We start from the raw sequence: 14,103 nt of genomic DNA on the forward strand, positions 1-14,103 counted from the left end.
GATTAGTTGCTGTGATGGATCACAGACTGTTTGGAACAGATACATACTGACACGGTTACAGTCACAATGGCACATTGGCAGAGGCAGGAGGTAACAAAGCACATTTACTTACGTACAAAAGTACAAAGATCAGGCTGCCAAACTTTACTGGAGGATTTCCATTTTTGGAAGCTTTTTACTTTTCCACCACTACATCTAAGGGGGAAATATTGTACTTTTTACTCCACTACATCGGTTTAACAGCTGGATTTGCTGTTTACTTTGCAGATTCACATTTTACATTCAACAGGAAATAAACTCATATCACTGTTGTTGTGTAATCTTGTAATTTGAAACAACAAATGCTTGTTGTTTCAAATATGCTTTTTTTAGATAATCTAAAAAATATTCTAAACCCGTAGAGGGACTTCATGTAATCCACCATCTCATCTGATGACATGACCCCCAAAAAACTGGTCTAAGTTTTCCAATCAACAGCGACAATATGATGCATTTAACTTTCTCAATAGTATAAAAAGTACTCAGATCTAAGGCCGCCTGAAACAGCTACAACATTAGCATCAGTCATTGCCATTGAAAGGGAAACTTAACAATAAGTACTTTTACTTTTAACCAGAATTTATTTGTTGTTCTTATCTTGACCCAACAGAGCGAGAAGAAATACAGGTTGCTCATTTGTGAAAAGGTAAAAAAAAATTAAAGATCAAAGACTGAGCTCAACTTTGGACCGATGGTGGGATTGTTGTGGGGTCTGTAAAAGGTCGTTTTATTTATATAGCACCAAATCATAACAGAAGTTCAGCTTTAAACCGACTGACCCAATATACAGTATGTTTTTGCATATCTACCACTCAACTGTTTTGCTGTCATTTTGTAGTAGAGCTGAAGGATTCTTGTGATTTTAAAATGATTACTTAATTTGTCAAACAGGAAATGTTTATTACGGGTAAAATGTCAGCATTTACATTGCTTTCATGAACACACAACAATAAACTAGTCCACACAAAAAACTGTCCATTAACCATCCACTCCTCTCCTGCTGCTGCAGTGACTGACTGAGAAAGAAGATGCTGTTTTTGTGCAACTCCCATTTTGATCCACGAGGTGTCACTGACGGCCTTTCCAACACAGATAGCTGATCTATAACTAATATCTAACCAACTCAGCTCTGACTCTCTCTTAGTGAAAAACTAAATTAAAAAAGACGACTTGAGACTTAACGCCATTAAGTTTTAACTTGAGCCCTGAAAGCAGAGATTTGAGATTTTTTAAATCATGCATGGAAATAAAAGTGATCCCCTGTGTTTCCTTAGACACACTATGGATTTTCCAGTGGGGGAAAGTAATTAAGGCCTACTACTCTCTGTAACTGAGGAGCTTTTTCTAAAATATCCCATTTTAATTTCACCTAAGAGTTCTTTGAAATAAGTATTTTGCTTCACTACTTTCGAGACCTCAAAATCACAGAGAAGCCTACTTGTGGCCCAGTGACAAAAGTTTTCCATCACAGTGTTTCTTTACAGTATGTTCTTGAATATCTTGCTCTGACCTCTTTTGTGATGTTGTCTATTTGTAATTGTATGTTCTTTTGGCTGCTGGACACTTCCATTGTAGAAAAAGAAGAAGAAACAAAAAGTAAAAACTCATCTTGTTCCAAAGCTATGACAAGGTGTTTCCCAAGGAGGCAATAAAAGCTCACTTCCAGAGCTACACTGAGAGGAGGAGCAGCACTGACAGAGGAGAGCTGCAACGTCACATTTCCTCAAATGAAAGTGAAAGTTGGTCTGAGTGACAGCACAGCTGCAGTCGAGACAAGTCTCTCTGTTTCTCTCTAAAGAAACATTCAGCTGAATCCATCAGGTTTTTCTCAACAAAACAGCAGAAGCTCTGCCAAACACTGGTGAGTACACGGCCCAAACTATGCTCCTCTCCCAGGTGTGTCCTCGCCTGGTTTATTTCGTGTACCCAGCTTCGACGTCTGTGTCCGGCTTGCAGTCCATGCTGAACAATAGCGATACCACGAAGCTTTAGTTGTGTACATTTGTTTGAGAGAGAGAAGACATAGAGATTGAATAAGGAGAGGGAGCGCTGGTAGGAGAAATCTGGTGAATCAGAGAAATGAAACGTTTTAGTTATTTTCTCTGATTGTTTCACAGCGGTTCTTTCTAAAGCACAAATAAACACGCCCGCACCTCCGCGCTGTCGTCATGAATCAGCATTTACTTAGTGACATTGAAGAAAAACACCTGACTGTGTAATGAGCTGTCTTAGTAAATCAGATTCTGAATACTTGCAGATTGAAGCTGCAAATTAATTAACAACCACAGCTCATTTTCTTAGTAAATGTGTCCCTCAGCTGGGTGCAACATAACAACAGAATTCAGGAGGACTTAACTTTTATTCCACTAATCATTGTTTGATTTTATTAAACGAATAATCAAAAGATATGTCATTACAGTTTTGTTGTTTCACACTTTTGTCCTCAGAGTGTAGATATGTCTGCTGCCAGCTGTCTGCTGACTGAAGATCAGTTTCTGTGCTCCATCTGTCTGGATGTGTTTACTGATCCAGTCGCCATACCATGTGGACACAACTTCTGTAAAACCTGCATCACTGAACACTGGAATATTAATGTCCCGTGTCAGTGTCCCAACTGTAAAGAGGTTTTCAACACACGACCTGAGCTGCGGGTCAATACCTTCATCTCTGAGATGGCTGCTCAGTTCAGACAGTCAGCTCAACAGAAAGCCAGCAGCAGCAGCTCAGAGCAACACGTTGCCAAACCAGGAGAAGTTCCCTGTGACGTCTGCACTGGAACCAAACTGAAGGCCCTGAAGTCCTGCCTGGTGTGTCTGGCCTCCTACTGTGAGACTCACCTGGAGCCTCATCTGACAGCTTCACGTCTGAAAAGACATCAGCTGATCGACCCCGTGGAGAACCTGGAAGGCAGGATGTGTACGAAGCACGATAAACTGCTGGAGCTGTTCTGTAAGACCGACCAGACGTGTGTCTGCATGCTCTGCACTGTTTCAGACCACAAGACACATGATGTTGTTCCTCTGAAAGAAGAATATGAAGAAAAGAAGGCCGAGCTGGAGAAGACAGAGGCTGAAACTCAGCAGCTGATCCACAAGAGACGACTGAAGATTCAGGAGATCAAACGCTCAGTGGAGCTCAGTAAGGAAGATGCAGACAGAGAGATAGCAGGTGGTGTTCAGGTCTTCACCGCTCTAAAGGAGTCTGTTGAGAGAAGCCAGGCCGAGCTCATCGACACGATCAGAGAGAAGCAGATAAAGACAGAGAAACAGGCTAAAGGCTTCATCCAAGAGCTGGAACAGGAAATCTCTGAGCTGAAGAAGAGAAGCTCTGAGCTGGAGCAGCTCTCACGCTCTGAAGACCACCTCCAACTCCTCCAAAGCCTCCCGTCCCTGAACGGTGCTCCACCCACCATGGATTGGACAGAAGTCAGTGTCTGTCCACCTTCATATGAGGGGACTGTGGTGAGAGCTGTGGCTCAGCTGGAGGTGACGCTTAGTAAACAGATGCGGAAGCTGTTTGAGGCCGAGCTGAAGAGGGTCCAGCAGTACGCAGTGGCTGTGACACTCAATCCTGATACAGCACATCCTGAACTCATCCTGTCTGATGATGGAAAACAAGTTAAACACGGTGATGTAAAGAAGAATCTCCCAGACAACCCAGAGAGATTTGATACTTGTGTTAATGTCTTAGCAAAGCAGAGTTTCTCTTCAGGAAGATTTTATTACGAGGTTCAGGTTAAAGGGAAGCCTAAGTGGACTTTAGGAGTAGCCAGACAGTCGATAAACAGGAAGGGACAAATTACACTGAATCCTCAGAATGGTTACTGGATGATATGTTTGAGGAATGACAATGAGTATAATGCTTGTACTGACCCTTCAGTCCGTCTCTCTCTGAAGTCTCAGCCTGAGACGGTGGGGGTGTTTGTGGATTATGAGGAGGGTCTGGTCTCCTTTTATGACATTGATGCTACAGCTCTTATCTGCTCCCTTACTGGCTGCTGCTTCACTGAGAAACTCTACCCATACTTTGGTCCTTGTATTAAGGCTGGTGGTAAAAACTCTGCCCCTCTGATCATCTCTGCTGTGAATCACACTGAGTAGAACAAACATTTGATTTTCTACAGAAAGATTCACTATCATTTACTGTGATAAATGTATATGTATTGATGATGTACGGTGTATACACTGGTTGTTTTTTTCAGATTCTGATCAATGCAGGTTTTTCTGTAAATGTTTTTCTTTGATGTGCCACATTGCTACTTATTACCACAACACACCAATTTTACTACACTGATTGATATTATCTAATGTAGTCTACTTTATTCTCATAACTGCATTACCTGCCTTCAACACTATTCAGAAATAAAATGTCTTTGCACGCTTTTTAAATGTCTAGCTGACAAATTCAAAAGCTTTAATTTTGTGATCATTGTATATATAACTGTTGCATACTGGCACAAATGACAAGATCATCATATGATTGCACTATTTGAGCATTTTACGGTTATTTTAGACAAAATGTGTATATCAAGATATATATCTTATATTGCGGCACAGCCTAAAAATATCGAGATATTATTTGTAAGCCATATTGTCCAGCCCTCCCCACACCCAGGGGATAAATGATTCACCAAAACCAAATTTCTTCAGTGTAGAAAATAAAAATTTAACAAATGCCTTTTCTGCATCCAATGAGACTATGGCTGTTGGTAAATTTGTGTGAGATGTGTAATGGATTAAGTTAAATAGTCTGTGTAGGTTATTAGATGAGTGTCTTCCTTTAATAAAGCCAGTTTGGTCTGAGTGGATGATAGATGGAGAAACTGTTTCGATTCGTGATGCTAAGGCTTAGTTATGTATTTTTGTGTCTGTGTTGATGAGAGATAAGGGCGATAGCTTGATGGGGAGGTGGGGTCTTCATCGTGTTTCAGTAAAAGAGAGATCGCAGCAGTGTTCATGTCTATGGGAAGTTTGGATTTTTGTTTTATTTCAGCTAATCTGTGGAAAACAGGAGCTGGAGTATTTTAAAAGTGTTTGCAGAACTCAGCAGCCATCAGGTCCTGGTGATTTATTGTTAGGCATGAGTTTGAATGCATTGTGGAAATCTGTTATTGTATACGGTTCCTCAAGTGCATTTGCTTAGTCTTCAGTAAGTTGTGGTATATCAGTTTTGCTTAGGAATGTGTCAGTGTCTTCTTGGCTTGGTTTATGTATTGATGAGTATAGGCTGGTATAAATATCTTGGAAGGACGCCCCTTCCTTTCCTCAGGTGTTTGCTGAGTGCATAATCATTGGAATTGTTCTTTTTTTCTTTGTTTCGCTTGATTTGATGTTTTCCAGATTTATTCAAGTATTCAAAATGTTCGTGTCTGAGTCTGTGTAGGAGGCAAGGGCGAAACTTTGGGTTGAACATTGGGGGGGGTTGAGATCTCCACTCATGTAGGGGGTCCAGGGACATGCCCCCCCAGGAGAATTTGTTTTTGCAAATAGGCTTTTAAATGTCTGTTTCACATTCATTTTAAGGGGAAGAGACATACCAAAACAACATGCACTACATATCCCAACTTTCACTTTGTATAAAAGCACCAAATTTGTAACGCTTCACTTTGTTGTTCCAGTATTAGTAAAATGGATATTTATCACTTCCTCAACATGTCTTCAGCCATGTGATAGTTCTGCCACAATTTAACTGTACTTAATCCCTATTATTCTGTGGTAACTATTGCAGCATTGTTGGCTATCAAGACCCTGGCAGCTGTCACACCCACCGCTTATTTGCATGATTTCGTATCCATATAAAAAACAGTCTTGAAGCTCTAAAGATTTTTGTTTAAGTAACTTTCTTGACTGTTTGGATTTGTGTATTCATAACTGTGTCCTTGCCTGCCGTCACCCTGTCTCTGACTGTGAGGAAACCACATGGTCCAGAAAAAAAAGTTAGACAACTCTTACATGTGTGAGTGAGGAAAAAAATACAGGTTTCTGATGTGATGTGAAATGGTTAAGAAATCAAGATCAACTGACTGAGCTCAACTGACTGATGGTGGGATTGTTCTGGGGTCTGTAAAAGGAGTTTTATAGCCTATTCAGTTTTATTTATATAGCGCCAAATCATAAAAGAAGTTAAACTTTAAACCTACTGACCCAATATACAGTATGTTTTTGCATATCTACCACTCAACTGTTTCGCTGTCATTTTGTAGTAGAGTTGAAGGATTCCCATGATTTTAAATTGATTACTTCCTGAATTTTTCCCAGGAAAATTGAAATTTGATTTCAACTACAGAACTGTGGAAAATAAGTGATATAATGATGTTTATTCTAATTGTCTGATGTTTTTCTCTCATACTGATTAGTGGCAGTAGAACAGCAATTCCTTTTTAAACGTACTATCTTTGAGGTGGAAAAAACACACCATCTGATTTTCTGCTGAAAATAAAAACTTCCATGCAGCTCTGACAGAGCTCAGGACTCCTGAGGACGGCCGCTATGTTACAAATGGTTTCACTGTTAAACTTCATCTATGTGTAACGGTGTGCGGTCTGCTGTTTAGAAAAACACAGAACAATAATTACCATTAGATCCTGATTGATCCTGTCACTATGTCAGGACATTTATTTTCATACATTTCATATATATATGTATATACAGTGGTGTGCAAAAGTGTTTGCCCCCTTCCTGATTCCTTATGTTTTTGCATGTTTGTCACACTTAAATGTTTCAGATCATCAAACAAATTTAAATATTAGTCAGAGATAAGACAAGTAAACACAAAATGCAGTTTTTAAATGAAGGTTGTTATTATTAAGGGGAAACAAAATCCAAACCTACATGGCCCTGTGTGAAAAAGTGATTGCCCCCTAAACCTAATAACTGGTTGGGCCACCCTTAGCAGCAACAACTGCAATCAAGAGTTTGCGATAACTTGCAGTGAGTCTTTTACAGCGCTGTGGAGGAATTTTGGCCCACTCATCTTTGCAGAATTGTTGTAATTCAGCCACATTGGAGGGTTTTCGAGCATGAACTGCCTTTTTAAGGTCATGCCACAGCATCTCAATAGGATTCAGGTCAGGACTTTGACTAGGCCACTCCAAAGTTCTTCGTCTGTCAGCCTCACTAGAATGCTGTATCAAATTCACATCTGAATCCATATAAGGTTCGGCTATTATGCAACAGATGTTGAATAAACATTCGCAAACAGTTGCTCAACTTATCTCCACTAGGCCACTCCAAAGTCTTCATTTTGTTCTTCTTCAGCCATTCAGAGACCCCACAACGACATCCAAAGAACTGCAGGCCTCACTTGCCTCAGTTAAGGTCAGTGTTCATGACTCCACCATAAGAAAGAGAAAATGGCCTGCATGGCAGAGTTCCAAGACGAAAACCACTGCTGAGCAAAAAGAACATAAAGGCTCGTCTCATTTTTGCCAGAAAACATCTTGATGATCCCCAAGACTTTTGGGAAAATACTCTGTGGACTGATGAGACAAAAGTTGAACTTTTTGGAAGGTGTGTGCCCCATTACATCTGGCATAAAAGTAACACTGCATTTCAGAAAAAGAACATCATACCAACAGTAAAATATGGTGGTCGTAGTGTGATAGTCTGGGGCTGTTTTGCTGCTTCAGGACCTGGAAGACTTGCTGTGATAAACGGAACCATGAATTCTGCTGTCTACCAAAAACTCTTGAAGGAGAATCTGTTCGTGACCTCTAGCTGAAGCAAACTTGGGTTCTGCAGCAGGACAATGATCCAAAACACACCAGCAAATCCACCTCTGAATGGCTGAAGAAGAACAAAATGAAGACTTTGGAGTGGCCTAGTCAAAGTCCTGACCTGAATCCTATTGAGATGCTGTGGAATGATCTTAACAAGGCAGTTCATGCTCGAAAACCCTCCAATGTGGCAGAATTACAACAATTCTGCAAAGATGAGTGGGCCAAAATTCCTCCACAGCGCTGTAAAAGACTCATTGCAAGTTATCGCAAACGCTTGATTGCAGTTGTTGCTGCTAAGGGTGGCCCAACCAGTTATTAGGTTTAGGGGGCAATCACTTTTTCACACATGGCCATGAAGGTTTGGATTTTGTTTTCCCTTAATAACAACCTTCATTTAAAAACTACATTTTGTGTTTACTTGTGTTATCTTTGACTAATATTTAAATTTGTTTGATGATCTGAAACATTTAAGTGTGACAAACATGCAAAAAAAAAAAAGAAAAGAAATCAGGAAGGGGGCAAACACCTTTTCACACCACTGTAGACTAATGATCCAGAGTTCAAAATATGTACATTTAAGTAACACTGGAACTAAATAATAGCAGAAAAATGCCAGTTTTGCAGCTAATGAGTGATACAAACCTGCTGCAAAATTGGGTCTGCTAATCAGCTGCTGCATCATGACAATTATCCAAAAACAATGAACAGTAAACTGGTGCAATAAACTGCACATCAAACAGGAAATGTCTATTACGGGTAAAATGTCAACGTTTACATTGCTCTCATGAACACACAACAATAAACTAGTCCACACAAAAAACTGTCCACTCCTCTCCTGCTGCTGCAGTGACTGACTGAGAAAGAAGATGCTGTTTTTGTGCAACTCCCATTTTGATCCACGAGGTGTCACTGATGGCCTTTCCAACACAGATAGCTGATCTATAACTAATATCTAACCAACTCAGCTCTGACTCTCTTAGTGAAAAACTAAATTAAAAAAGACGACTTGAGACTTAACGCCATTAAGATTTAACTTGAGCCTTGAAAGCAGAGATTTGAGATTTTTTAAATCATGCATGGAAATAAAAGTGATCCCCTGTGTTTCCTTAGACACACTATGGATTTTCCAGTGGGGGAAAGTAATTAAGGCCTACTACTCTCTGTAACTGAGGAGCTTTTTCTAAAATATCCCATTTTAATTTCACCTAAGAGTTCTTTGAAATAAGTATTTCACTTCACTACTTTCGAGACCTCAAAATCACAGAGAAGCCTATTTGTGGCCCAGTTTCTTTACAGTGTATTCCTGAATATCTTGCACTGACCTCTTTTGTGATGTTGTCTATTTGTAATTGTAGCCTATGTTCTTTTGGCTGCTGGATACTTCCATTGTAGAAAAAGTAGAAGAAACAAAAAGTAAAAACTCATCTTGTTCCAAAGCTATGTCAACGTGTTTCCCAAGGAGGCAATAAAAGCTCACTTCCAGAGCTACACTGAGAGGAGGAGCAGCACTGACAGAGGAGAGCTGCAACGTCACATTTCCTCAAATGAAAGTGAAAGTTGGTCTGAGCGACAGCACAGCTGCAGTCGAGACAAGTCTCTCTGTTTCTCTCTAAAGAAACATTCAGCTGAATCCATCAGGTTTTTCTCAACAAAACAGCAGAAGCTCTGCCAAACACTGGTGAGTACACTGCCCTACAAAGCCAAAATGCACTGACTACATGTTTGGTCAGTTTAGTTAAAACCAGAGTCTGACTTTGTTACATCTGTTCTACCATATAAAAATTCCTCAGTGCATGCTATGTTAACCGAGTTCTCCTGCTCACGGAGCCGTGCCGGCAGGGCCTACAGGTACCTAAGCTCTATAAATAGATATCTGTATATGATTACAGAATATGTAGCCAAGGGACAAGATTTTGGTATTGGTAGCTTTCTAGTTTCCTGAGATTGCTAATCGGACTGTAAACAATGACAGATGCACAGAAGAGGAAATCTTGGCCCTTGGCTACACAGGAAGCCCTGTTGGCCATTGATTCCAGAGGCTAAATCATCGGCTTCCATATAACAACAACACTAACGCTAGCTGAGCTGGCACTGCAATGTAAAGTTCCACAAAAAGGAACATGAAATAACATAATATTCACACAGTTTCTCTTGACTGTACCTTAATATTACAACATTATACCATCGCCCCAGCCTGTGGGAGTAAGTTAACCCTGATCTACTTCTACAGTTTTATTTTTTCACACTTTTGTCCTCAGAGTGTAGATATGTCTGCTGCCAGCTGTCTGCTGACTGAAGATCAGTTTCTGTGCTCCATCTGTCTGGATGTGTTCACTAATCCAGTCAGCACACCATGTGGACACAACTTCTGTAAAACCTGCATCACTGAACACTGGAATATTAATGTCCCGTGTCAGTGTCCCAACTGTAAAAAGGTTTTCAACACACGACCTGAGCTGCGGGTCAATACCTTCATCTCTGAGATGGCTGCTCAGTTCAGACAGTCAGCTCAACAGAAAGCCAGCAGCAGCAGCTCAGAGCAGCACGTTGCCAAACCAGGAGAAGTTCCCTGTGACGTCTGCACTGGAACCAAACTGAAGGCCCTGAAGTCCTGCCTGGTGTGTCTGGCCTCCTACTGTGAGACTCACCTGGAGCCTCATCTGACAATGTCAGGCCTGAAAAGACATCAGATGATCGACCCCGTGGAGAACCTGGAAGGCAGGATGTGTACGAAGCACGATAAACTGCTGGAGCTGTTCTGTAAGACCGACCAGACGTGTGTCTGCATGCTCTGCACTGTTTTAGACCACAAGACACATGATGTTGTTCCTCTGAAAGAAGAATATGAAGATAAGAAGGCCGAGCTGGGGAAGACAGAGGCTGAAACTCAGCAGCTGATCCACAAGAGACGACTGAAGATTCAGGAGATCAAACGCTCAGTGGAGCTCAGTAAGGAAGATGCAGACAGAGAGATAGCAGGTGGTGTTCAGGTCTTCACCGCACTGAAGGAGTCTGTTGAGAGAAGCCAGGCCGAGCTCATCGACACGCTCAGAGAGAAGCAGAGAAAGACAGAGAAACAGGCTGAAGGCTTCATCCAAGAGCTGGAACAGGAAATCTCTGAGCTGAAGAAGAGAAGCTCTGAGCTGGAGCAGCTCTCACGCTCTGAAGACCACCTCCACCTCCTCCAAAGCCTCCCGTCCCTGAACGCTGCTCCACCCACCAAGGACTGGACAGAAGTCAGCGTCCGTCCACCTTCATATGAGGGGACTGTGGTGAGAGCCGTGAATCAGCTGGAGGAGACGCTCAGTAAACAGATGAAGAAGCTGCTCGCTGAGGTTGAGCTGAAGAGGGTCCAGCAGTACGCAGTGGATGTGACACTCGATCCCGATACAGCAAATCCCTATCTCATCCTGTCTGATGATGGAAAAAGAGTGCATGATAGTGATGTGAAGAAGAATCTCCCAGACAACCCAGACAGATTTTCTTATTGTACTAGTGTCTTAGCAAAGCAGAGTTTCTCTTCAGGAAGATTTTATTACGAGGTTCAGGTTAAAGGGAAGACTGACTGGGATTTAGGAGTGGTCAGAGAGTCGGTCAACAGGAAGGGAAAAATCACAGCGAACCCTCAGGATGGTTATTGGATGATATGTTTGAGGAATGAAATTGAGTATGAAGCTCTTGCTGGCCCTGCAGTCTGTCTCTCTCTGAAGTCTCAGCCTGAGACGGTGGGGGTGTTTGTGGATTATGAGGAGGGTCTGGTCTCCTTTTATGATGCTGATGCTGCAGCTCTGATCTACTCCTTTACTGGCTGCTGCTTCACTGAGAAACTCTACCCATACTTCGGTCCCAGTCTTAACTATGGTGGTAAAAACTCTGCCCCTCTGATCATCTCTCCTGTCAGTCACTCAGAGTAGAACAACCATTTGATTTACAGAAAGATTCACTATCATTTAATGTAATAAATGTATATTTACTGGTGACTGTGTATACATTGTTTTTTTCAGATTCCGATTTGTTTTTCTGATACTGATTAATCAACTGATGACTGATTGATTGATCTAATGTAACCTAATATATTCTAATAACTGCATTACCTGCTTTCAAGAATGTTAAATCATCAACAACAAGGTGCACAGCGATAAGAAGCAGTTGCACGTTCCTAAAAGTCTGGGTTCCATTGTGTAATTTTAATTATTGTATATATAAAAAGTGTTGCATACTGGCACAAATTACTGAAGAGCAGTTTATGACAAAAGTCATTTGTTTTTCTCTTTTTCTTTTTAAATAAACAAAAGCAAAATCAAGTTTTTATTGCGTCTGATTAAGTTATTGTTTTGGATTGATGTCAAAGCTGAAAAACAGCTGATGGAGTTTCTAATGGCCACCAAATCATGTGATTAAAAACACCATCAGCTGTTCTCAGACTGACTTGAGCTGACGAGCTCCGACACCCCATCACATCTGAGGCAGTTGGTAGTGTGAGATAATGTAGTGTTGTTTAAGGTCTGAGGTGTGTTTGAGCAGCTGATATGAACACTAAACCAGTGCTGCTAGTTTGGAGAGAACAAGTGACATCTGAGGACGCCCTCTAGTTGAGTTCATAACAAACTGCAGCCTGTGGCCACAAGAGGACATGCTCTTCATAAATAACTACACAGTCTGATGCTGAAGCAGATCACATGAATGCAGGAGCACAATGAAATCTGGGTCTAATTGGTACAAGTACTCTGTCTATTGTCTTTTTTTGTGTGTTTTGTAGTTTTTTGAGCTCATTCTAAAATCAGAAACTTTGCTATCACTTAAGAAGACTTTAAGTTAAAAAGTATTGTACTTCAACTACTTATAATGAGGGAGACTCACAGAGAAGCCCATTAATCTACTGCTGTGGCCCAATCAGAAGGATTCTCCATCTCAGCTCAAAACTCTGATTTCCCTCCTTCTAATGTAATCTGAGAGAAATCTTTCAGACAGAGAAAAGCTGCTCAGCACTTTGGAGAACAGCAGTGAAGTGCAGAGGGATTAGTTGCTGTGATGGATCACAGACTGTTTGGAACAGATACATACTGACATGGTTACAGTCACAATGGCACATTGGCAGAGGCAGGAAGTAACAAAGTACATTTACTTACGTACAAAAGTACAAAGATCAGGCTGCCAAACTTTACTGGAGGATTTCCATTTTTGGAAGCTTTTTACTTTTCCACCACTACATCTAAGGGGGAAATATTGTACTTTTTACTCCACTACATCTGTCTAACAGCTGGATTTGCTGTTTACTTTGCAGATTCACATTTTACATTCAACAGTAAATAAACTCATATCACTGTTGTTGCGTAATCTTGTAATTTGAAACAACAAATGCTTGTTGATTCAAATATGCTTTTTTTACATAATCTAAAAAATATTCTAAACCCGTAGAGGGACTTCATGTAATCCACCATCTCATCTGATGACGTGACCCCCAAAAAACTGGTCTAAGTTTTCCAATCAACAGCGACAATATGATGCATTTAACTTTCTCAATAGTATAAAAGATCTAAGGCCGCCTGAAACAGCTACAACATTAGCATCAGTCATTGCCATTGAAAGGGAAATGTCACAATAAGTACTTTTAACCAGTAAAAACAAAATATGATAGCTCCTCAAAAAAGAGTAATCCAACTTATCAGCGACATTTGTGAGGTTTGTGGTGGAACTGATTCACAACAGTATTATGAACAATAAATAACACTGATACCAAATACACAATGAATACACATTTTTAGCTTTTTTAGTTTTTTAGTTAAGCTGTCATTGAGTATGTTTACGTGCACATTAAAGATGCTATTGATAATATTGATAACATCCATCCACTAGATGGCGAACTCCCCCTCTCCCCTTCCAGTCCAGTGGTTGTCAGTTCGTTGCACAACCTGCATATTTCATGGTCGAGTGGAGTGAGACTCAGACTCAGTCATATCAAGTGATGAATTTTTCGTGATAGAGTAATGAATTAATTTTGCAACATATAGCTATATATTAGCTACAGATTTAGTTTACTTTGTGTGGTGGTGTTTCATGTAACGTTATCTATAGTAATCTTAGGATATGGCTAGCTAGCTTTAGGTAACCCTTTTTCACCATCATTTAATAATTTTAGGGGCCCTATATTACAACACGTACCGTAAAATGACATTTCAATCATCCTTACACTATAAGACATTAGGTAAATATTTACATTTGAATCCAATCAAAGAGTACAGTACATTGTAGGGATGCTATTAAAACCCACAGTAAAGTTGACGTTCGCTAGCGTTAGTGTTAGCGTAGTAGAAAAGGTTTCAGTCGTAGTCATCTGGACACTGTTT

General features: G+C 40.6%; 2 protein-coding genes across 3 annotated transcripts; both read left to right on the forward strand.

The window, feature by feature from the left end:
• The first annotated feature begins 1,757 nt into the window (after positions 1-1,757).
• LOC122874792 (E3 ubiquitin-protein ligase TRIM21-like) lies at positions 1,758-6,521 on the forward strand. Its single transcript, XM_044193145.1, has 2 exons — positions 1,758-1,900; positions 2,487-6,521. The coding sequence occupies exon 2, from the start codon at positions 2,496-2,498 to the stop codon at positions 4,137-4,139; it is 1,644 nt and encodes a 547-aa protein (XP_044049080.1). The 5' UTR covers positions 1,758-1,900; positions 2,487-2,495; the 3' UTR covers positions 4,140-6,521.
• A 2,708-nt stretch (positions 6,522-9,229) lies between these two features.
• On the forward strand, positions 9,230-12,060 carry LOC122874790 (E3 ubiquitin-protein ligase TRIM21-like). 2 transcript variants are annotated; one of them, XM_044193143.1, is made up of 3 exons: positions 9,323-9,434; positions 9,547-9,604; positions 10,015-12,060. In XM_044193143.1, exon 3 carries the CDS (start codon positions 10,024-10,026, stop codon positions 11,668-11,670), a length of 1,647 nt encoding a protein of 548 aa, XP_044049078.1. In that variant the 5' UTR covers positions 9,323-9,434; positions 9,547-9,604; positions 10,015-10,023; the 3' UTR covers positions 11,671-12,060. The 2 variants fall into 2 exon arrangements, with proteins under 2 accessions (XP_044049079.1, XP_044049078.1); XM_044193144.1 differs by lacking the exon at positions 9,547-9,604 and having other exon boundaries at positions 9,230-9,434.
• The last annotated feature ends 2,043 nt before the right edge of the window (positions 12,061-14,103 follow it).

The sequence above is a fragment of the Siniperca chuatsi genome, linkage group LG4 (genome assembly GCF_020085105.1).
Source record: "Siniperca chuatsi isolate FFG_IHB_CAS linkage group LG4, ASM2008510v1, whole genome shotgun sequence".
Lineage (NCBI taxonomy): Eukaryota > Metazoa > Chordata > Actinopteri > Centrarchiformes > Sinipercidae > Siniperca > Siniperca chuatsi.